Source organism: Girardinichthys multiradiatus, chromosome 6 (assembly GCF_021462225.1).
Source record: "Girardinichthys multiradiatus isolate DD_20200921_A chromosome 6, DD_fGirMul_XY1, whole genome shotgun sequence".
Classification (NCBI taxonomy): Eukaryota; Metazoa; Chordata; class Actinopteri; order Cyprinodontiformes; family Goodeidae; genus Girardinichthys; species Girardinichthys multiradiatus.
In genome coordinates, this window is record NC_061799.1 from 21,754,359 (window position 1) to 21,777,755 (window position 23,397).

At 42.9% G+C, this 23,397-nt stretch overlaps 1 protein-coding gene across 2 annotated transcripts in view; it reads right to left on the reverse strand.

The window, feature by feature from the left end:
* The window catches only part of LOC124869964 (ephrin type-B receptor 1-B), a 285,573-nt gene that overhangs the window by 153,634 nt on the left and 108,542 nt on the right, over positions 1-23,397 (reverse strand). For both annotated transcript variants that reach the window (XM_047368261.1, XM_047368260.1), the window contains exon 3: positions 21,269-21,950. In XM_047368261.1, coding sequence (XP_047224217.1) covers positions 21,269-21,950 — 682 coding nt within the window. The remainder of the gene's footprint in view (positions 1-21,268; positions 21,951-23,397) is intronic.

Consider the following 23,397-nt stretch of genomic DNA (forward strand, 5'->3'; position numbering starts at 1 on the left):
CTGGTTTTGCCCTTTCTAGCCCGCATATCTGAGCGAACTCCTCCTATACCTTTTGACTTAGAGACTTGAAAATCACTCAGTATACTCTTAAGGCACTGGGGATCAAAAGCTTTTGATACATGAAAGCGTGTGGGCGTGCCCACGCCTCAAAATATGACTTCTCGCCATAAAAGACGAAATTGATATAGCTCCTACAAGGAAGGTCACAGAGACCTGAAACCTTCTGAGATTGATCTGCCTCTGGCCCTGAACAATATTCACTGATCAGATGCTGACATCATCAAAGCCCCGCCCCCTGAGAACAGGAAGTGTCATGTTTTCCGTTAGAGAGTAAATTTTTGATGTTCTTCACCTAATCAGAATCAGAATCAGCTTTATTGCCAAGTTCGTACATACAAACAAGGAATTTGCCTCTGGTACACTTTGCTCTTTTGTTCTGTTTTTGCATTACAGAATATACAAATGTACAATTTACAATGTGAAATATACACATATCTAATAAAAAAAGGTGCATTTGTAACATCTGTATGCTGTTGTTCTGTACTCTATTGAATGTTCATCAGAGAAACAGCCTGGAGGAAGAAACTGTCTCTGTGGCGGCTGGTTTTAGTGAACAGTGCTCTGTAGCGACGGCCTGAAGGTAAAACTCTAAACAGTTGATGTGCAGGGTGTGTGGGGTCGGCAGAGATTTTGGCAGCTCTTTTCTTGACCCTAGACCTGTATAAGTCCTGGATGGAGGGAAGGTCAACTCTGATTATTCTCTCTGCAGTCCTGATTATTCATTGCAGTCTGGACCTGTCCTGTTTTGTGGATGAGCCAAACCACACTGAGATGGATGAAGACAGGACAGACTGAATGATGGCAGTGTAGAAGATGACCAACAGCTCCTGTGGAAGGTTGAACTTCTTGAGTTGCCTCAGGAAGTACAGTCTCTGCTGGGCCTTCTTTCAAACAGTGTCTGTGTGTGAAGACCACCTCAGGTCCTCAGAGATGGTGGTTCCTAAGAACCTGAAGTGGTCCATGGCCGATGCATTGTTGTTGAGGATGGTGAGGGTGGTGTATGGGGGTGGTGTTCTCCGAACGTGCACCACCATTTCCACAGTCTTGAGTGGGTTCAGTTCAAGGTAGTTCTGACCGCACCAGTGTACCAGCCGATCCACCTGCTGTCTGTATGCAGACTCATCACCGTCCTGGATCAGTCCATGACAGTGGTGTTGTCTGCAAACTTAAGGAGTTTCAGACGAGTCCGATGAGGTGCAGTCATTTGTGTACAGAGAGAAGAGGAGTGGGGATAGAACACACCCCTGGGGGGCACCAGTACTTATTGATCTGGATCGGGAGAAGATGCTCCCCAGTCTCACCTGCTGCTGTCGGTCTGCCAGGAAGCTGTTGATCCACTGACAGGTGGAGGCTGGGACGTTGAGCTGTGTGAGCTTCTGGTGGAGGATGTCTGGTATGATAGTGTTGAAGGCCGAGCTGAAGTCTACAAACAGGATTCTGGCATACGTCCCTGGACGGTTGAGGTGTTGCAGGATGAAGTGTAGACCTAAGTTAACAGCATCATCTGCCGACCTGTTTGCTCGGTAAGCAAATTGCAGGGGGTCCAGCAGGGGGCCTGTGATGTCTTTCAGGTGCTTCAACACCAGCCGCTCAAAGGATTTCATGATCACAGACGTCAGGGCTACAGACCTGTAGTCATTTAATCCTACGATGGTGGGTTTCTTGGGAACCGGGATGATGGTGGATCGTTTGAGGCAGGAGGGGACCTCACATTTCTCCAGTGACTTGTTGAAGATCCTTGTGAAGATCGGAGCGAGTTGATGTGCGCAGGGTTTCAGGCATGAAGGGGAGACGTTATCAGGTCCTCCAGCTTTCTTTGTTTTCATGTGGTGAAAGAGCCAGTTTACCTCTTCCTCGGAGATCTTTAGTGCAGGCAGAGGATCTGATGGTGGGGGGTTGGTTGCTTTATGGGAGGAATTTGTTCCTGAATGGGATGTGGAGGAGATGATTTGAGGTGTGAACGGCTTCTTGTCATGTCTGCAGTAGAAGCCATTCAGACGGTTGGCCAGGAGACGACTCTGTTCAGGATAGGTGGAGGGGCTCTTGTAGGCAGTCAGGTTTGTCAGACCAGTCCATACAGCTGAAGTGTCACCAGTAGAAAGGCTGTTCTTAAGCTTCTCACTGTAGCTTCTCTTAGCTGCTTTGATCTCTTTTGTTGGTTTGTTCCTGGCCTGCCTGTACCGCGCCCAATCTCCACTGCTGTGAGCTTCTTCCTTTTCCCTGCGCAGATTCCTGAGGTGTGGAGTAAACCATGGCTTATTGTTCGCAAAGGTGCAGAAGGTCTTGTTCTGCACACACATGTCCTCACAGATACTGATGTATGATGTCACCACATCAGTTAGTTGGTCAGTGGCTGAGGTTTCAAAAACAGTCCAGTCTGTGCATTCAAAGCAGGCCTGTAGCATCTGCTTTGATTCTTCAGTCCACTTCTTAACAGTGTGAACCTTGGGTTTGGAAGCTCTTAGTCTCTGTCTGTAGGTTGGGATGAGGTGGATAAGATAATGATCCGAAAAACCCAGAGCAGCCCTGATAACAGCATGATATGAGTCCTTTAAAGCTGTGTAACAATGGTCCAGTGTGTTTTTGTCTCTGGTGGGACACATAATATGCTGTCTGTATTTGGGGAGTTCATTTGAGAGGTTTGCGCTGTTAAAATCTCACAGTATTATGATGAAAGAGTCCGTGTATTTTTTCTCCAGGTCTGTAATCAGCTCGGCAAGATGTTTTTCAGCAGCAGAAGTGCAACCATGCGGTGGAAAATATGAGCCGATTATTATAAACGAGGAAAACTCTCTCGGTGAATAAAACGGCTTAGAGATTATGGAAAATGACTCCAGATCCGGGCTACATGTTTTTCCCTTCACTTTTACGTCTCTGCACCAACCTTCATTTATATAAAAGCACATTCCGCCTCCTCGCCTCTTCCCCGATAGCTCCGCGCTGCGATCCACTCTGAGCAGCTGGAAGTCCGGCAACAGCAGTGCGCAGTCCGGGATGTTTTTACTCAGCCATGTCTCGGTGAAGCAGAGAACCGCTGATCCGCGGAGGTCCGTGTTTTTACTGGTGAGAAGAAGCAGCTCGTCCATCTTGTTGTTGAGAGAGCGGACATTTGCCAGGTGGATTGAAGGCAGTGGTGTGCGAAGTCCTCTTTTGCGGAGCTTTACCAGCACGCCAGCACGCTTTCCCCTTCGACGTTTTCGGCCCAGGATCCCATATAGAGCCGCAGCTCCGCTTGCCAGGAGCTCAGTGAACCTCGGAACGATGAAAGATGGTGAAAAAAACCCAAGAGAGGACTCTCTGATGTTGAGAAGTTTCTCTCTACTGAATGAGACCACAGGATTGTGGCCCGACACCACAGAACTGTGGCTCGAAAAACATAAAAACACACAAAATACAAAAACAAAGAGAGAGCGAAGCTCCGAGGCTGCCATCGTCGGCGCCATCTTGTTCATGAGGTGGCTCGGGCATCTATACCGGATGGCTCCTGGACGCCTTCCTCTGGAGGCGTAATCAATGTGAAACTGTCCCAAGTAACAGATAACATGAGGGTCTTAGACAGTACTGACTGCTTTAGCTGGAGGGTGTGGCTATGATGGCGTGGCGAATTCTGATGTCATGCCACGGCCATACGTTTGGCTCTAAATTACACATGCATGGTCCAATTCAGTCCAAAATAAATATGGTTGATATTTGTTAGCCCACAAACACCTCTATTGGATTACATTGAAATTTGGATCAATAGCGTGCCCTAGGACACTTCAAGGGCTATATCTCCCTCATACATAATCAGATCCACTCGAAATGTAGTATACATGATCATGAGTTAATGATGGCCATGTTGACACAGTCAATAGATGACATCACTTTAGCCCCGCCCACTAACAAACAAATGAGTGTAGCTTCCATATGGAAGGTCCAATTCACTCCAAACTGAATATGGTTGATCTTTGTCAGCCCCTAAACAACTCTATGGGATTACATTGGAATTTGGATCAACAACATCCCCTAGGATATTTCAAGTGCTCAATCTTCCTCATACATCATCGGATCCACTTGAAATGTAGTATATATCATCAGGGATCAATGCTTAACATGTTGGCACAGGCAATTCTTGACGTTGTTTTAGCCCCGCCCACTAACAAACAAGTGAGTGCAGCTTCCATCTGGAAGGTCCGATTTTCTCTAAATTTTGAAACATTCTCGCCAAACCAAAACTCTGCATGACCGAAGATCATATGACATGTGGCTTACAGTGCCACATAGCCTCGACGTGTTAAAGTGAAGCAGTGTTATCGTCGGTGGCGTGTAGGAGGGGATGCCAGGCACCCGAGGTCGCTCCACAGAGTTGCTCTGAGATGCGAGGGCCTTCAAGGCTGCTTGCAGCTTTAATTAATGTTGTTTTTCTTATGACTCAGTATGGTTTTATCTTTGTTGTAATTGTTGCTATTGTTATTATGATTATTATTATTGTGCTCTGTTTTCCTTGGGTTCTTTAGTTTAGTTTACCATCTAGTATCTCTGTGTTTTATTTATGGTTAGGTATTTGTTCTTCCCCTTGCACTCTTCTGCTTATTAGTTTCTTTTTCTGTTACTCCTCTTCAGTTATTTTGTATTCGGTCTTTGTTTTCTAGTCCTCCCAGTCTGGTTCTCTAGCTTATTTCTCCAGTCCCTCCTGAGAGGTTAGTTTAGTAGTGTTTACATTTTGTTTATAGTTATTCTATTCTATGTTTTCTGCCTTTCTCCAGTCAGTTCAGTCAGTGTGGTTTTAGGTCTGTTTACTTTGTAATCTGGTTTGCTTTATGGGTTCCTTGTTCGATCTTAGGTTAGGGTGTTTCTTATGTTCCCTCTAGTTTCTCTCTTCATGATTATTCTTAACTCTTATGCTTCATTTGGTTATTTGTTTATAGCTTCGTTTCAGTATTGTTTATTAGTACCTTCGCCATGTTTTAATCTATGTATTAGTTTCACCTGCTCCCTCTGCCTTCCTGCCTCCTTGTCACACCTGTTCTTAGTTCCTGGATTACCTGCCTTTGTTCTCGCTCTGTATATTGGTTTTGTTTCATTGTCCTTTGCTGGCTCCTCCAATCACATTACCTGATTAAGTTCAGTGTTTGCTACGTTCCTGCAGTACAATTCAAGTAAGTTTGGACTGTCTCGAGCTTGTACCTACTGAGCGATTTGCTATGTTTGCTTAACCTTTGAATAAAGCTGAAGCCCGTTTACAAAATGCTGCTGCCAAGCTCCTGTCTACACTTCGGTCCCCCTCAAACCCCACCTTGACAATATCACAGTTAAAGAAAAATATTTAGAACTTTGTTACATGCAGATTTCATGAAATGACAGGTATGCTTTACAAAGCAACAATGGTTTTTACAAGCAGTATTAATTATTGACATTACACCTCATCTCTAGGAATCATTGAGCCAAATCAGTATGAACATTTTGGCTCTGTATGGGTGTATGAGACAGTGTTGTTAGTTCTCTGATTCTGTAACACTGGCATGCTACATGAAAGAATGCATCACTATACTATTGTGCTGCCTTTATAACCACCAAGCAAGATCAGCAACAGTGGTAAAATGATGGTGTCTATTTTGTAGCATTATAGGAGAAGCTCTGAGTAAAAATGACAATAGGAAGATTTTTCTCAGCATGGACTGAGACAGTACATAATGATCAATAATATGCCCCTTAGACCATAGAGAGTCTTTGTCTTAAATTAGAACTTGGTTTTCTGCAAAACCACATGGCTCAATGCTAAATAATACAGCCTGAGTCAATGAAAACACGTAATTACACACAGACACCGACATAGTGAAATGCAGATTATGGGAAGTGTCTAATTGCTGGATAATTGCATATTGTGGAGGTTGTGAGGACGTGTTTGATGTGACCTTCCAGTTATAGGAAGCTGAGATGGTTTAGGATAATGCATGGTGTCATAACATAAATTACACCAACTTCATTTTTTCACATAAGTTTAATCAGGGACACTTAGGGAGCATTTACTGAGAAACTCTAATGTGGTTTGCTTCAAGTGTGCGAGGATTATAGCAAATATGATCAGGTTATGAAATTGGACACGCAAAGTTTAGCCAGAGGTGATGGGAACCGCGTGTCTGGGTGCATATACACATGCACATGGCAACAGCAGGCTTGCCACAGTGGATAATTAAGATGTTTAGAGAGCTTAGGTGCTGTTTTGATTTCAAACAATGATACACATGATAAACTAAGCACAAAATTGCAAGATTTAACCTTTGGGTTAAATAACTGACTTACTTTAAAAGCAAAGAATAGTCACACAAATGTCTGGAGTTATGTTATTTAATATATAAAAAGTTATTTCCCAAATAGCACCAGGAATAAAGTTTATTTTATGATACAATTCTACCTTAATGTAGTTATCATTGACAGTGTACCAACAGTTATTAGTCAAACTATAGATGTCAGTCCAATACAACACACTCCACTTAAGAAATAGTGTTTATGTTGGATAAGGGGTGGTAAAGAAATTCATTATTTTCAGTTCCATTATTTGACTTCTACATGAAGCTGGTGCCTATCTCCAGCTGTCTATGGGAGGGAGGCAGGGTATACCCTGGACAGTCCATCGCAGGGCAACACAGACACACACAGGACAAACAACCACGCACACACATTCAGGCCTAAGGGCAATTTAGAGAAACCAATTAACCTAACATTCATGTTTTTGGACTGTGGGAGGAAGCTGGAGTACCCGGAGAAAACCCATGCATGCCGAGGGAGAACATGCAAACTCCATGCAGAAAATCCAACGGCTGTGGACCACTTCAGGTTCCTAGGAATCACCATCTCTGAGGACCTGAGATGGTCCTCACACATAGACAATGTTCGGAAGAAGGCCCAGCAGAGAATATACTTCCTGAGGCAACTCAAGAAGTACAACCTTCCACAGGAGCTGCTGGTCATCTTCTACACTGCCATCATTCAGACTGTCCTGTCTTCATTCATCTCAGTGTGGTTTGGCTCATCCACAAAACAGGACAGGTGCAGACTGCAACGAATAATCAGGTCTGCATACAGAATAATCAGGGCTGACCTTCCCTCCATCCAGGACTTATACAGGTCTAGGTTCAGGAAAAGAGCTGCTAAAATCTCTGCAGACCCCACACACCCTGCACATAAACTATTTGGAGTTTTACCTTCAGGCCGTCGCTACAGAGCACTGTTTACTAAAACCAGCCGCCACAGAGACAGTTTCTTCCTCCAGGCTGTTTCTCTGATGAACATTCAATAGAGTACCAAACAACCTCATACTGAAGTTGCAAATGCACCTTGTATATATGTATATTTAAGGACATAAAGATATATGCATAAATATATTTAAAATATATTTAAAAACCCAGAGACCAAAGTGTACCGGAGTCAAATTCCTTGTTTGTATGTACGAACTTGGCAATAAAGCTGATTCTGATCTCTAGTGATCTTGGTGTTCCTTTGTCCACTGTGCACAACATAATCACGAACTTTACAACCCATGGCACTGTAGCCAATCACCTTGGATGTGGACAGAAAATAAAAAATAGTTTGAAGACTGCAATGCAGGATAGTCCCGACAGTGGATTAGTAGCCCCAATCAAGTTCCAAAGCAATTCAACATTGACATTTGAATAAAATTAAATGCTATAGCAGGACGCCCAGGGTGACCAACTGCTGACACAGAGACATAAAAAATCTAGACTGCTGTTTGCCAAAACATATGTAAGTAAGCGAAAATACTTCTGGGAAAATGTATTTTGGACAGATTAGACCATAGAGCTTTTCATTCTACTTTTTCCGATAACATATTAAAGGGTACAAAGAAAAGAACACAGTACCTAGAGTCAAGTATGGTGGAGGTTTAAAGATGTTTCGTGGTTCTTTGCTACAGGTCCCTTGACTGTGTGTGAGCATTAAATCTGAAGATTACCAAAGGAGTTTGAGTTACAATGTAAGGCCCAGTGTCAGAATGTCATGCGTATTCCAGCAGGAATACAATGATCCCAAACATACTTCAAAAAGCAGCCAGAAATGGATAGAAATGAAGTGCTGGAGAGTTCTAAAGTTTCCACCAATAAGTCTGGATCTAAGTCTCACCGAACATCTTTGGAGAGATCCTAAAACTGCTATTCAAATATTAGGGACCTGGAGAAGTTTGCAAAGGAAGAGCGGTACACAATTCAGCTTGAGAGGTGTAATAAGGTTGTTGATGATATAGGAAGCAATTGATATCAGTTCTTTTTTTTCAAGGGATGTGCAAAAAATACTAAGTAGAGGGTGCCAATGGTTTTGTCTGGCTCCTTTGAGTTTTACATGAGTCTTTGCCATTTGCTTTTTGACATTGTTCCACAACACACAAAGCAAATACAAAACATGTGTAATTGCAAAACATTTTCTGGGAAATAGGCTTTATTTTCTTGAAAACATTCTGGGGCACCAACAATTTCATCAATTGTTTGCACATTGTTCATGTGTTCGATACTTGTTCCCAGTGTAATTCCAATTTATTACCCATAAATTCCTTTGTGGGCTAATTTGCTTTGATTTCTTTGTATGTGTGGATTACTTCAGTTCTTTCCAATATCTAGTGTATATTTAATGTAAATATGCCCCGTTATAAATAATAAAAAAAATACATTCTGCAGGTGTCATGAGCAGACGTATATTGGGCCTAGCATAATTGCAATCCAATTCTCATTAGATCAACCATGTGCAAGTGCCACAGGGTAACCTTGACTAGCTTACATTTATCACAAGGAAGCATCAAACCCTCCATGAAGCGAGGAGAACATTTTCTAGAAGTGAAATGTGTCCTTCTTCTGTCAATCTGAGTAAACGTGACTGTTTTATTAGAAGAACAGTACATTTTGATAGACACTCATGAGAGAAAGGGAATCAACAAAAAGGCAGCAATAGAGACAGGGAATATTTGTACTTTCTAAATGAAGGAGATACTCTGTGAAGAGGCTTACCTTGTCTCCTCATTACAGTCTGTCGGAACATATTCCAAAGTGGGACAGATTAGAACAAAGGATGGGTGAAGTGCAGAGAAATATTGGTAGACCTGCCCAAACTGAAATTTTACTTAGCAAGTTCAAAGAATTTTAGTAATAATGTATTTAAAGTATTTCAAATATATTTAGGTGCATCAAGTGAGCAATTTGATAAATGGGAGTCATGGCTGGTGTAAGGGGGTGGAAGGGAGTCCCTCACAGCAAAAGGTTTTTGTTTAATTTGAGCAAAGGTTCATGTAGACAATTTATGCGGGGATCCAGCCATCCGGTGAATGTTTGAGGTCCATTGTCTGTCTCCCTGTGCACTGTCCTGTCTCTGACTGACCTCAAAATCCCAGAGCCCACTCCAGAGTGGAAACAGGAGAGAAGAGTCTAACAGTATACCACAAGGAATAAGTATGTGAAGAGAAACGAATGAGGTCTGCCTAAATAGACAGGAGGAGAGGTTAGGTCAAAGTGGAATCTCCTGGAAGAAAAGTGCAGTGACTGAAGAGAAGACAAAGTGAGAGATGACAATAGAAGGCTTGGGAAAAATACACAGCCTGAAAGCAACTAAAGGTCTGCGAACAAGACATAAATTGAAAAGAAAAACAGGGAGAGGAGAGAATAATATGAGTAGGTCTATGTGTCCCTCCTTGGGGAATAAGAACAGTCCTGTTTGTGGTAGGTATGTCTTTTATGTGTGAACAAAATCTCTTGATTCCTCTTGCATCATTAGAGACTGTATGTCCTTGCAGTGAAAGCAGTGCATCTGTGCCTGGGGTCATTATAAACACTCTCTAGGCCTTGAATTCAAAGATTTTTTGTTCGGGTCATGCTCTATCACAACTGCTCTCTACCCCGACCCCCATTCACCCTATTGAGAACCATGGAAACAAGAAGTCTTTCACCCTCTTCTTGTTGTCTAGCATTTCTCTGTCTCTTGCTTTTACTGCTTCTTTTTGTCACTACCACATTGTGTCTGACTGCTGTAAGACTAATAGGAACAGGAAGAGTCAGATGCCTACTTAATTGGGCTTCAAGGTGACTTAGTCGATGTTAGTGGGTGTGTATTTTGTTGTGTAATGGGGAATACACATGGATGCCTCCCTGCAAATGAAGTAAATTCAGTGAAACAGAAGTAGACAAGGCCAAATGGGCTGGAATTAGCTCTAATAGGTTGCGGGGTCTTTGCTGGTCCTATCCTGTCAGATGCTTTGCAGTCTGTTGAGATGTACAAAGAAGTAATAAAAACCTCATTGGAGGAGAAATTGTTAAACGAAAAGTTTTACCGCAAATAGTCAAACTTTAAAGGTAAGAATAAATGCAAAGTGCAGTAGGGATTCAATGTCTGCTTGTGCTTTTAGGATCTGAAAGCATTATTTAATTTTTGTGGGATTCGATATTTATGATTATATTCATGTGGAGAAAAAAAACAGCTATTAGATGTTTATGACTATGAACCCTACAGAAGTGTACAAAATGATTTAAACAGTTTTATTGTAGGGGTTAAAAATGTGATTTAAAAAATGCAGACAGAAAATATTTCTCATGTGTGTGTTTGTGTGTGTGTGTGTGCCACATGATAGCAGCCATTAGACAGGGGTAAGGTATTCATGATGAAATGGCACTTAGTTCAGGGATGAGAACTTGTTCAATGGGCTGTGAATCTCCTACTGCCAATGTCAGCCTGCAGAATGTTAAATAAAGTTATTTGAATATTTGTTTTATTAATGTGCCCACATGTCAAAAGCCCGCTGGAGTCTAATAGTAAGAAAAAAAACATAACAGAAGATTAATATTGCTTTGTGGGTCTATAGGACTGCAATGATGAGAAATTATGTAAATACACAACTATATAAAAACATAACCATGGATATTGCATTGGATTTATAGACTATGAAAGAATGCAGTGGTAGGCTGAAGGAAATTTAAATGACAAAGTTGTGAGATGACATCACAGAGTATATATCTTCAACATGTATATAATTAAAATTTATTTAAAATAATCCTTCTTTTTCTGTGGGTCTGAAAGGTAGAGGGAATACAAAACCTGCTCTCATTCTAGACACCCTAATCAATTGGAAAGTTATCTCTAATTCAATTTTCTTATCTAAAATTATTAAGAGAAAACTTGCTAATCAATTGTGTGAGCATTTGGACCGTAATAATCTGAAAAATTGCAGTCAGGTTTTAAAACTCATCATAGCACAGAAATGGAATTTGTTATAGTCACTAATTATTCTCATGGGCCAAAAAGTGGGTGTGTGTCCATCCTGGTAGGACTCACTGCTGAATTTAACACAGTTTATCACAATATTCTTTTACAGAGCACCAGGCTGGTTTGTATCATATTTGACTGACAGATTCCAGTATTTTTCATATTCCTTGTGCAACAGAGTTATTTATGGAGTACCACATGATTTAATACTTGGGCATTTCTCTTTACTGTATATATATGCTTATAGTCATCCTTCCTTCCTAAACCTAAGAGCGTACGTTTTTAATTTAAGAACAATAGTCCTCATTTTCCCTCCCATATATTGACCTACCCCTCCTTGAACCACCACCTTAACGTGGTGGAGGGGTTTGAGTGCTCAAATTATCCTCGAGGCTATGTTGTCTGAGGCTTAAATGCCCCTGGTAGAGTCTCCCATGGCAAACAGGCTCTGGTGATGGGTCAGACAAAGAGCGGTTCGAGAATCCCTCATGACGACTACAGAATCGAGGCACGTGACGTCGCCCGGTACGGCGGAGCCGGGGTCCCACCCTGGAGCCATGACTGGGGTCGGGACTCGTCGGAGAGCGCCTGGTGGCCGGGTTGCTCCTCGCGGGACCTGGCCGGGCCAAGCCCGAACGAGAGGCGCAAGACCATCCCCCAGTGGGCCCACCACCTGCAGGGGGAACCGTGAGGGACCGGTGCAAAGAGGATTGGGCGGCAGACGAAGGTGGAGACCTCGGCAGCCTGATCCCCGGATGCTTAGGCTGGCTCTAGGGACGTGGAATGTCACCTCGCTGGGGGGGAAGGAGCCTGAGCTGGTGCGGAAGGTCGAGAGATATTGACTAGAAATAGTCGGGCTCGCCTCCACGCACAGCGTGGGCTCTGGAACCCATCTCCTCGACAGGGGCTGGACTCTCTTCTACTCTGGAGTGGCCTGAGGGGAGAGGCGGCGGGCTGGGGTGGGTTTGCTTGTTGCTCCCCAGCTCAGCCCTCTCCCACCATGAGGGACCATTGAAAAGAGAATCTGGCAGCGGACGAAGGTGGAATCCTTGGAGGAGTCCTCGGTGGCCTGATCTCCGGATGCTTAGGGTGGCTCTAGGCACGTGGAATGTCACCTCGCCGGGGGGGAGGGGGGGAGGTGGAGGTCAAGAGATATCGACTAGAAATAGTCGGACTCACATCCATGCACAGCGTAGGCTCTGAAACCCATCTACTCGAGAGAGGCTGGACTCTCTTCTACTCTGGAGAAGAGACAGCCTGAGCTGTCAACCGATCACCACCTAGTAGTGAGTTGGATTCGCTGGAAGAGGAGAAAGCCAGACACACTTGGCATACCCAAGCACATAGTGAAGGTCTGCTGAAATCATCTGGTGGAGCCCTTGGTCAGGGATGTATTCAACTCTCACGTCCGGGAGAGCTTTGACCAAATTCCAGGTGAGGTCGGAGACATCGAGTCCGAGTGGACCATGCCCGTAGCTGAGGCCGAAGGTCTACAGTGCCTGTCCCCAAACCCGGTGGTGGATACCGGCAGTAAGGGATGCTGTCAAGCTGAAGAAGGAATCCTATCGGCTGTGGTTGGCTTGTGGGACTCCTGAGGTGGCTGACGGGTACCAAGAGGCCAATCGTACCACAGCCTGGGCTGTGGCAGAGGCAAAAACTCAGGCCTGGGAGAAGTTCGGTGAGGCCATGGAGAAGAACTATTGGTTGGCCTCAAGGCGATTCTGAAGAACCGTCCGGTGCCTCTGAAGAGGGAAACAGTGCTATTCTAACACTGTTTACAGTGGGATGGGGGGCTGCTGAACTCAACATTTTCGGGTGGTGGAAGGAGTAGTTCGAGGATCTCCTCAATCCTGCCGTTACACATTCCCTGGTGGAAGCAGAGGCCGGGGACTTGAGGTTGGACTCTTTCATCACCCAGGCTGAAGTAACCGAGGTGGTTAAAAAGCTCCACAGTGGTAGGGCTTTGGGGGTGGATGAGATCTGCCCTGAGTACCTCAAGTCTCTGGATTTCGTGGGGCTGTCATGATTGACACGCTTCTTCAACATTGCATGGCGGTCGGGGACAGGGCCTCTGGACTGGCAGACTGGGGTGGTGGTCCCCCTTTATAAGAAGGGTGAACGGAGGGTGTGTTCCAACTATAGAGGAATCACACTCCTCAGCCTCCCTGGTAAGGCCTCTGCCAGGGTATTGGAGAGGAGAGTCCGGCCTATAGTCGAACCTCGGCTTCAGGTGGAGCAGTATGGTTTTCGCCATGGAGCACTGGACCAGCTCTACACCCTCTGAAGGGTACACGGGGGTTCATGGGAGTGGACCCAACCGGTCATCATGTGTTTTGTGGACCTGGAGAAGGCATTCGACTGTGTCCTCTCGTGGTGACCTGTGAAGGGGGTGCTCCAAGAGTACCGAATTGGCGGCCCTTTATTAGGGGCCATCCGGACTCTGTACAAGCAGAGCAGAGGTTTGGTCCGCATTGCACTAGGTCGGACCTGTTCCCGGTGCATGTTGGACTCTGGCAGGGTTGCCCTTTGTCACCAGTCCTGTTCATAACTTTTATGGACAGGATTTCTAGGCCCAACCAAGGGCCGGAGGGGGTCTGGTTTGGGGACCAGTGGATTTCTTCTCTTCTTTTTGCAGATGATGTGGTCCTGCTGGCCCCCTCTAGCCAAGACCTAAAGCATGCACTGGGGTGCTTCGCAGCAGAATGTGAAGCGGCTGGGATGGAGATCAGCTCCTCCAAGTCCGAGGCCATGGTTCTCGACCCGAAAAAAGTGCCCTGTCCTCTTCAGGTTGGAGGGGAGTTCCTGCCACCGCAGGAACTCCCCTCCAACCTGTTCCCACTTACAAGTATCTTGTTAACGAGTGAGGGGAGAATGGAGCGTGAGATCCACAGACGGATTGGTGTGGCTGTAGCAGTAATGGGGACACTGTGCCTGTCTGTTGTGGTGAAGAGAGAGCTGAGCCAAAAAGTGAAGCTCTCGATTTACTGGTCGGTCTACATTCCTACCCTCACCTATGGCCATGAACCTTGGGTCATGATCGAAAGAACGAGATACCGGATACAAGCAGCTGAAATGAGCTTCCTCCGTAGGGTGGCCAGGCACTCCCTTAGAGACAGGGTGAGGAGCTCAGCCATCCAGGAGGAGCTCGGAGTAGAGCCGCTGCTTCTCCACATAAAGAGGAGCCAGTTCAGGTGGCTCAGGCATCTATACTGGATGCCTCCTGGACGCCTTCCTCAGGAGATGTTCCAGGCACGTCCCACAAGGAGAAGGCCCAGGGGACAGCCCAGATCATACTGGAGGGACTTTTTTTCTCAGCTGGCCTGGGAATGTCTTGGGCTCCCGCCAGAGCAGCTGGAGAAGGTGTCTGAGGAGAGGGATGTCTGAGTGTCTACTGAGTCAGCTGGCCCCCGTAACCCGGTCCAGGATAAAGCGGAAGACGACAGGTACAAGTACGAGTGCGAGTACAAGTACAGGTCCTTCTCAAAATATTAGCATATTGTGATAAAGTTCATTATTTTCCATAATGTAATGATGAAAATTTAACATTCATATATTTTAGAGTCATTGCACACTAACTGAAATATTTCAGGTCTTTTATTGTCTTAATACAGAAGATTGTGGCATGCAGCTCATGAAAACCCAAAATTCCTATCTCACAAAATTAGCATATTTCATCCGACCAATAAAAGAAAAGTGTTTTTAATACAAAAAACGTCAACCTTCAAATAATCATGTACAGTTATGCACTCAATACTTGGTGGGGAATCCTTTGGCAGAAATGACTGCTTCAATGCGGCGTGGCATGGAGGCAATCAGCCTGTGGCGCTGCTGAGGTCTTATGAAGGCCCAGGATGCTTCAATAGCAGCCTTTAGCTCATCCAAAGTGTTGGGTCTTGAGTCTCTCAACGTTCTCTTCACAATATCCCACAGATTCTCTATGGGGTTCAGGTCAGGAGAGTTGGCAGGCCAATTGAGCACAGTGATACCATGGTCAGTAAACCATTTACCAGTGGTTTTGGCACTGTGAGCAGGTGCCAGGTCGTGCTGAAAAATGAAATCTTCATCTCCATAAAGCTTTTCAGCAGATGGAAGCATGAAGTGCTCCAAAATCTCCTGATAGCTAGCTGCATTGACCCTGCCCTTGATAAAACACAGTGGACCAACACCAGCAGCTGACATGGCAACCCAGACCATCACTGACTGTGGGTACTTGACACTGGACTTCTGGCATTTTGGCATTTCCTTCTCCCCAGTCTTCCTCCAGACTCTGGCACCTTGATTTCCGAATGACATGCAGAATTTGCTTTCATCCGAAAAAAGTACTTTGGACCACTGAGCAACAGTCCAGTGCTGCTTCTCTGTAGCCCAGGTCAGGCGCTTCTGCCACTGTTTCTGGTTCAAAAGTGGCTTGACCTGGGGAATACGGCACCTGTAGCCCATTTCCTGCACACGCCTGTGCACGGTGGCTCTGGATGTTTCTACTCCAGACTCAGTCCACTGCTTCCGCAGGTCCCCCAAGGTCTGGAATCAGCCCTTCTCTACAATCTTCCTCAGGGTCCGGTCACCTCTTCTCGTTGTGCAGCGTTTTCTGCCACACATTTTCCTTCCCACAGACTTCCCACTGAGGTGCCTTGATACAGCACTCTGGGAACAGCCTATTCGTTCAGAAATTTCTTTCTGTGTCTTACCCTCTTGCTTGAGGGTGTCAATAGTGGCCTTCTGGACAGCAGTCAGGTCGGCAGTCTTACCCATGATTGGGGTTTTGAGTGATGAACCAGGCTGGGAGTTTTAAAGGCCTCAGGAATCTTTTGCAGGTGTTTAGAGTTAACTCGTTGATTAAGATGATTAGGTTCATAGCTCGTTTAGAGACCCTTTTAATGATATGCTAATTTTGTGAGATAGGAATTTTGGGTTTTCATGAGCTGTATGCCAAAATCATCCGTATTAAGACAATAAAAGACCTGAAATATTTCAGTTAGTGTGCAATGAATTTAAATATATGAATGTTACATTTTCATCATTACATTATGGAAAATAATTAACTTTATCACAATATGCTAATATTTTGAGAAGGACCTGTATATTGAGCAGGTCTTGCTCAAAACACTGATCTCACACACAAAAAAAATACTTGCCTGTAAAAATGCCCTGCTCCCCCTTACAAGCATCTTGGCTCAGATTAATGCCATTTGCACAAATATCTTCTGCTCATGTTAGAATCCTTGCGCCTCAGCTTTCTCAGGGAGGATAAAACGTATACTCTCATTTGTGTGTTCTCTATTCACAGGTTTTTGTTGCTCTCTAACAAAGTGGTAACTGCCTGGTATCAGCTTTAACATGAAAGACAATGTGACTTTGACATTACTGCCTTCTTTGTAGTTGTTGTCTTCAAATAGTACAATCAAGATAGATTTGTGTAGTTTGTGAGAGAGTGAGAGTGCAGAGCTGAAAGCTTTATCTATGATCAGAGGAGGTTTGACCAAGAATAAGAGGATTCAAATAGACTAGACTGAATTTAATGTAATTCTTAACTGCCATGTGCTTTGCTATGTTATTCTTAAGTAATAAACACAGGGACAGAAAACATTAAGGTTTAAGAATGAGAAACAATTTGAAAAACTTTGCAAATCCTTTTCCTGGTAAAAAAAAATATATATGTCTCTGCCAACAAGATACACCCAATTCAATGGCGTTGATTCTCTGAACTAGTTTGACTCACATTTTGCTGAAGCTTGTTTAAATAACTCAACCTATCTACTCAAACTTAGTGGTTCAAGCAGACAAAAAGTCTAAAACATACAAGGCAGGTGCTTAGATGGACAGACCTCATAAACACTGCAGTAGAGAGCCATGTAATAGACTTCCAACTATATATACTGCGATCAGGCATTTATGGAGAAAATTCAGTCCCTCACAGACAGAAAGCATTAGCACTACATTAAATAATATGGAGCCCAAAGCTTTGAATTACTTCCTTGAATCAAGTAGGCTTGCTTAGGGTTAAGAAATGTGTCTCAGATAATGTCACCAATGAGATGTTACACGTCAGAATAATTACCCTGAGTATGAATTTCGATCACTGATTTGAGAAAGCAAAGCTCATTAAAATCATCAATGATTGCACGAGCAGATCATGTTAAGTAAACATATTGAAGGCGATTCTATCAATCACTCAGCCAGACCCCACAACAGCAGATACAAGAAGCTTCACTAAAACCCATCACCATCAGCAACTCTGAAGTGCTTGACTTGAGCAGGACACATGCTCTCAAGGCACTCAAGGCAACTCAAGGCAATGTGGAGAAGGTGGCAGGGTGCTGTTTTGAGTGTCTCTGCTCGATTTAACTGAGAAGTAATAAAATATTTAGCAGATTGCTTACATAGCTGAAGGGGGTAGAGAGCAGGAGAAAGGCAGAGGCGGAAAAGATGAGGGCACACCCAAATGGCTTGTGTGGGAGCTGGGGAGCTAGTAATGAGAGTGGCATGCTGGCATCATTGTTGCATAGCACAACATCGCTACATGGCATCTTTGCCTAGCTGATAGCAGGTACCACAAATACACATCACACTAAATGTCACTAATTAATACATGAAAAAAGTGCAATCAGGTACCAACATGTGCTGGTACCTAATTTTATTTGCCTTTCTCCATTTTAAGTACATATTTTATAAGATACTGCATCTTATTCAGGCATTAAATGTTTGTCTGTTAGAAAGTTTCTGTCATTGGACATTTCAATGCAGTTATTTTACCATTAGCTTGCCACCCATCAAACTTTATGTTGTTTCAGCACCTCAAGGTTATTTTCACACACTCAACAATAATAGGGTTTGTTACCATAGAAAACATGACTTCCAGATTAAACTGTTGGTCAAGACAGGCAAACTGCAAGGTTAAAATGCTGTAAAATGTTTGTCATAAGTCAAAACAGAAGCAATAACTTTTCTATTTTGATTTCCAGCTGAGCTATTTAGAACTATAAAGTCTTATTGTTTTCAAGGCAATATCCAACACTGATAGCTAGTTCGGTCAAGTGTACATGTTTTACTTGAAATCAATTCCATTTCTGTTTGTACTGAGATTTCTTCCATTATAATAAAAAAACAGACAAAGTGTTGAGTTGGCATGTAAGTGATGGATGGATGGATGGATGGATGGATGGATGGATTGAGGGATGGATGGAGGGATGGATGGATGGATGGATTTTCTTTTTTTATTCATACCAAATAGTAACAGATAAAGCATTCCACAAACATATACCGATGGACTGCTGTCCCTTAGTACCCAGTTTGCTCAAGAAATTTTGGAATATATTTTTACTTAATTTAATAATGGATTACAAGATCATAAACATACTACATAGTGTAAGATGGGGGGTATTGCTGCTACTGGTGGGGTTTACTTAGTGCAGAAGAGACTGAAACATATTTCATGCAAATCTCCAGAGAGCGAGATGGTTATGAGTGACAAAGATAGACAGAACACTCTTTCTTATTTTAGATATTTATACTTTCTTTGCATGTTTGCTATTTGCAAGTTAAATTGTTTCTATTAAAATTTTAGTCAGCTTTGAATAAAATTATATATTCTGTAATAACCTCATCTCCACATGCTGTTTGTTAATAGAAAAAACAATCCAGCCATCTATTGTCTATAACCGTTTATCCTTGCAGGGTCGCAGGGGCACTATTGCTTATCTTCAGTAGTCATTGGGTGGAGCACAAGGCACAAACTGGACCGGTCGCCAGTCCATCCCAGGATAACAGAGAGACAGACAGGACAAACAGCCATGCAGGCACAAATTTATACCTAAAAGTCTGAAACTATCCCTGTATAGGGGAAACATGCAAACATGCTGGGGTCTTTCCTTGCAGAAAGACCCCAGGCCGAGCTTCGAACCCAGCACCTTCTAGCTGCAAGGTAAAAGTGCTTATAACATCACCACCATCACCACTGTGCAGTATCACAGCAAAAAATATTTGTGGAAAAAAATCAAATCGCTCTATGAATTTAGCAAAAAGACAGATGTTCTATGTGGATCAAAGAGATTTTCGAGCTCTAAATCTATTGGAGCACCCCTATTTGTACATACACGTTTGTATTATACAGTAGATGTTCCAAATTAACAAGAACAGCAATAATCTCTTTTGACAAATAAAACTCAAACACTTTACTGTTTTTATGTAAAATGCTTAGGAATCGTGGGTGAAAAGGAAAAAATAAAAAAAGATATGGTCAATAATAAATGCTTTTACAGGGCAAAAGGTAATACTCTATTGCACTCCCACAACATTTTCTTTTTTATATGAAAATTCTGATCTAAACAACTACATTTTGGTATTACACAAACCTTACCCTCTATATAAAGAGTCTTCGGTAAGTTGGTATTAGGGGTTGGTTAGCTTAGGAAACAAAGTAATTCTGGAAGGATACAGTGGACACAGTCACACACCATGTGCTTTGTAGATATGTGGCATTCTTATATCTGTTTATTGATCAGAGCAGATGGGCGTCAATCAATCTTATCTGGGCTCCACATACTCTCCAACTAGCCTCCTGAGGCACACCAACCCAATAATGCACCACGCTGAGAGCCCCAAGCCACCAATATTATCACCAGACACCTTGAGCAAATTTTCGGTTCGTATGTGTGTTCGTGAGTGTGTTGAAATAACAAGGTGCACAGTCTAGAGGTGCAATGGAGGACACATACCCACCAAGTGACAACTTGAACCAAAAACCCACATTAATCTTCACTTGTGGTTCAAGTAATTATCTATTCCTTAGAACTCCGTTTTCACACATTATGCTGAGGCAGAGTCACAGCTCTTACCATCTGTGAAGTAGGTTACACAAAAGGCTGGCATTTGCTAGAGATTAGGAGGTGACGCTAATTTGATATTTAGTACTCTGGGGGTAGATGTACTAAAGGGAAAAAGTACAGCACATCATGCTCAACAAAACATGTGACATAATCAACTCAGCCTTTCCTGTGATATGGAAAACCTGTGATCTAAGGTACACCCATGCAAGTATAGAAAGAAAAATATGCCAGTTTTTTATACATAATTAAGAGGCTGTACCAAGTAAGCCAAAGCAATACACTTACAAGCAATGCCTTGCAAATGTATTTATAGTCTTCTAACTTCTTTCATTTTGTCACATTACAACTATAAACATTAGTGTTACTTGTTAGGATAGACCAACACAAAAAGAGCATATCTGTGAAGTGGAAGTCAAAGACCACATAATTTTCAAATGTTTTACTTATTTTCAACATATGAAATTCTGAAAAGTGTGGCATGCATTTGAATAATGTCATCTGGCCTGAGAATCTGCTTCCACATGTTTCCCCTACATGGCTTGTAGCAAACAACAAACAGGATGTCTTATGGCTTTCTTCTAGCCACCCTTCAATAAACATCAGATTTGCAGAGTGCTTGTCCTGTTAACAGTCCTGTTAAACGATTCTCCCACCTGTGGTGTGGATCTTTGGCTTTCTTGTTGCTCTTTTACAAAAGCCAGCTTTGCCATACTGTTTCCCATTTTGGATAATAGATTAAACAGCTTTATGCTTTCCTCAACTTTATCCCGACCTGTCTAATGTGTTTATTGGTCTTTGTGATGCTTTTTGTTTATAAATGCTCTCTAGCAAACCTCTGATGCAAAAGAGGTGTATTGGTGCTGAGGATAAATTACACACAGGTGGACTATATTTATCAATTACTACAAATGGCTGCACTGGATTTTATGAAGGGTTATAAAAGTAAAGGGGGCAAAATACTAATGAAAGTTACACTTTTCAGATTTATTTTATGTATAAATATTTTGGAAATCATGTGGCTAAAAACACAATGAAAGTAGAGGCAGTAACATGACAAAACATGAAAAAGTTTAAGGGGTATAAATACTTTTGCAAGGCACTGCAACAACTAAAGCATTTTAAGATGAAGGAATGCATTTTCTTCTTACCACGACAAACGTTGCCATTGTCAGGTTCAAAGCCGGCCTTGCATGTGCAGCTACCAATGGGAACCATCCACTCTCCATCTCCATTACAGTAGAGCTTTATCGGGACATCTACTTCTTCTGAGTTTGGGATGCAGATTCCTCTGGCAATGACAAGGGAGGTGCTTTCTGCCCCTGTCATGGTCTCTGGAAAGATTGCAAAGTTTTGGACCACACTCGGGCACTTCTTAAAAAACACCCTGACGGACAGCAGAGACATGCAGGCGCCGTAGTCCTGAAAGGCCAAGTAGAAGCCGTTTTTAGAAAGCGGGCCAAAGCTGCGCACTTCTGTGTTGACCTTCATTAGGCGCCCGCCAAAGTCCACCTGAGAGAAACTTTCATCTGCAGCAATAGTGTCCACCTTGAGGTAGGGGGCCTCCATCCAGAAGGCTGTTCCTTTGGTGGCAATGACAGAATCAGTTTCATAGTAGTAGAGATTAAACGTCTCTTTGCAGGAGCCAGGGACATTTGGAATGGAGCTGCAGTCACGTACAGTGAATCTTATCTCCACATAGATGCGCTGCGCACCACGGCGATCAATAAAGGTGGTGAGGAGCCAGTTGTTTTGGCTGGGCTCGAATACATTGCAGACTTGGTAGGTCCTGATAGTGTTGAGGTTTTCATCATAGCCACTCACCTCCTCCCACTACAGAAAGAGAAAGAGAATTGTACGTGGTGGGTTAGTAATTATCTTTGATCGAGCTGTGATGCTTTTTTTTCTTTAATTTTTCTGTTTGTATTGGCTGAGCTGCAGAGAATTTGTGCACATATCACAACCTTCCCCTAAGGAGTTTTCTTACTAGATTAACAAAAATGCATGGGGCAACTGAGTGATGAGGCTTATTCATCTTTTGAGGATGCACAAATGTCACCTTTTCTTGGAGTAATAAACAACTGCCTAAGTGTGGCTACAGCAAAATGCCACTGTCAAGTTCTTTAAGTGTGCTCATAGCTATAGTATATGTACTCCCACTGCATCAGCAATAACTGAGTAATTACCGTGGTTGCACTGCTATGTGCCATCTATGCTAAGTGATGCTGGGCACTGAGTTAATGCATTAAAACTACAGTGTGTAACCAATTTTAGATTATGCACTGGTGAATTACAATTAGACAGAGACAGTCTACATGGCAGCCAAGAGCCCATCTGATGGAGAGGCACTTGTGTGCAGACAGAGCTGAGATACGCTGTAGGCCATTTCTTGCAGGTGTGACCCAGAAAGTGTGTTGGATGCGCATCAGAAGGCCCTTAGGTGGTTAACTCAGTGCACCAAATCGTGATGAAAATATGCCATTAACATTTGGCTGGAATCATTGAAAACTGGGGGGAGAAATCACAAACACGAAGAAGCTTTTCATCTACAACTTGCATTCAGAAAAGGTTCTAATACTGGTATGAAAGTTAGTCATGATAAACTTGTTCAAAACAGAGATCTATGGTTCGATTTCTAAAATTGTTTTTAATGTATAAGATAAAAACAAGAAATGAGCATACTTGATGACTTAAAGAAATTGTTTTGATTTTAGAATGGAGGGAACCTCTTTTAGTTGATTTTAGCAATTTAAAACAACACAAACACTGAAAGTGTTTGTATCCATAGGGTACAGTGTTGTGTTTGCAAATATTAAACATCCACATCTTCACAACAAACTGTTTTCCAGGTCTCATAGGCATTTGAAAACTTTTCTGGCAAAAAGAAGACTCACAAGATACCTTGAAAAGAACCAAAATGAACTATCTTCCATGTCGTTGTGTGTCGCATCAAATTCCATAAGCATTGCTTATATACAGTATTCTCACATAGTAATATGGATGTTGTTCAGTTGTGAAAACAACAAATTTAGCAACATTCTCTGTCAAAAGTATGAATTTATTCACTAATTAAATCAACTATTAACACCACAGCCCACATTTTTCATTCCAGCTGTTTTAATTGCTATAATCGGCTTAAATAGGGCACCCTTTCTGCCTGTTTGTTAACCAATGTTAACAAAACTTTTGCCACTTTGTCGTGGATTTCTCAGCTAAACAGTATCTGCAGAATTGTTCAGCTGTAACAACATTGGAGATGTTCCTGTGCTGTTGTGGGTCT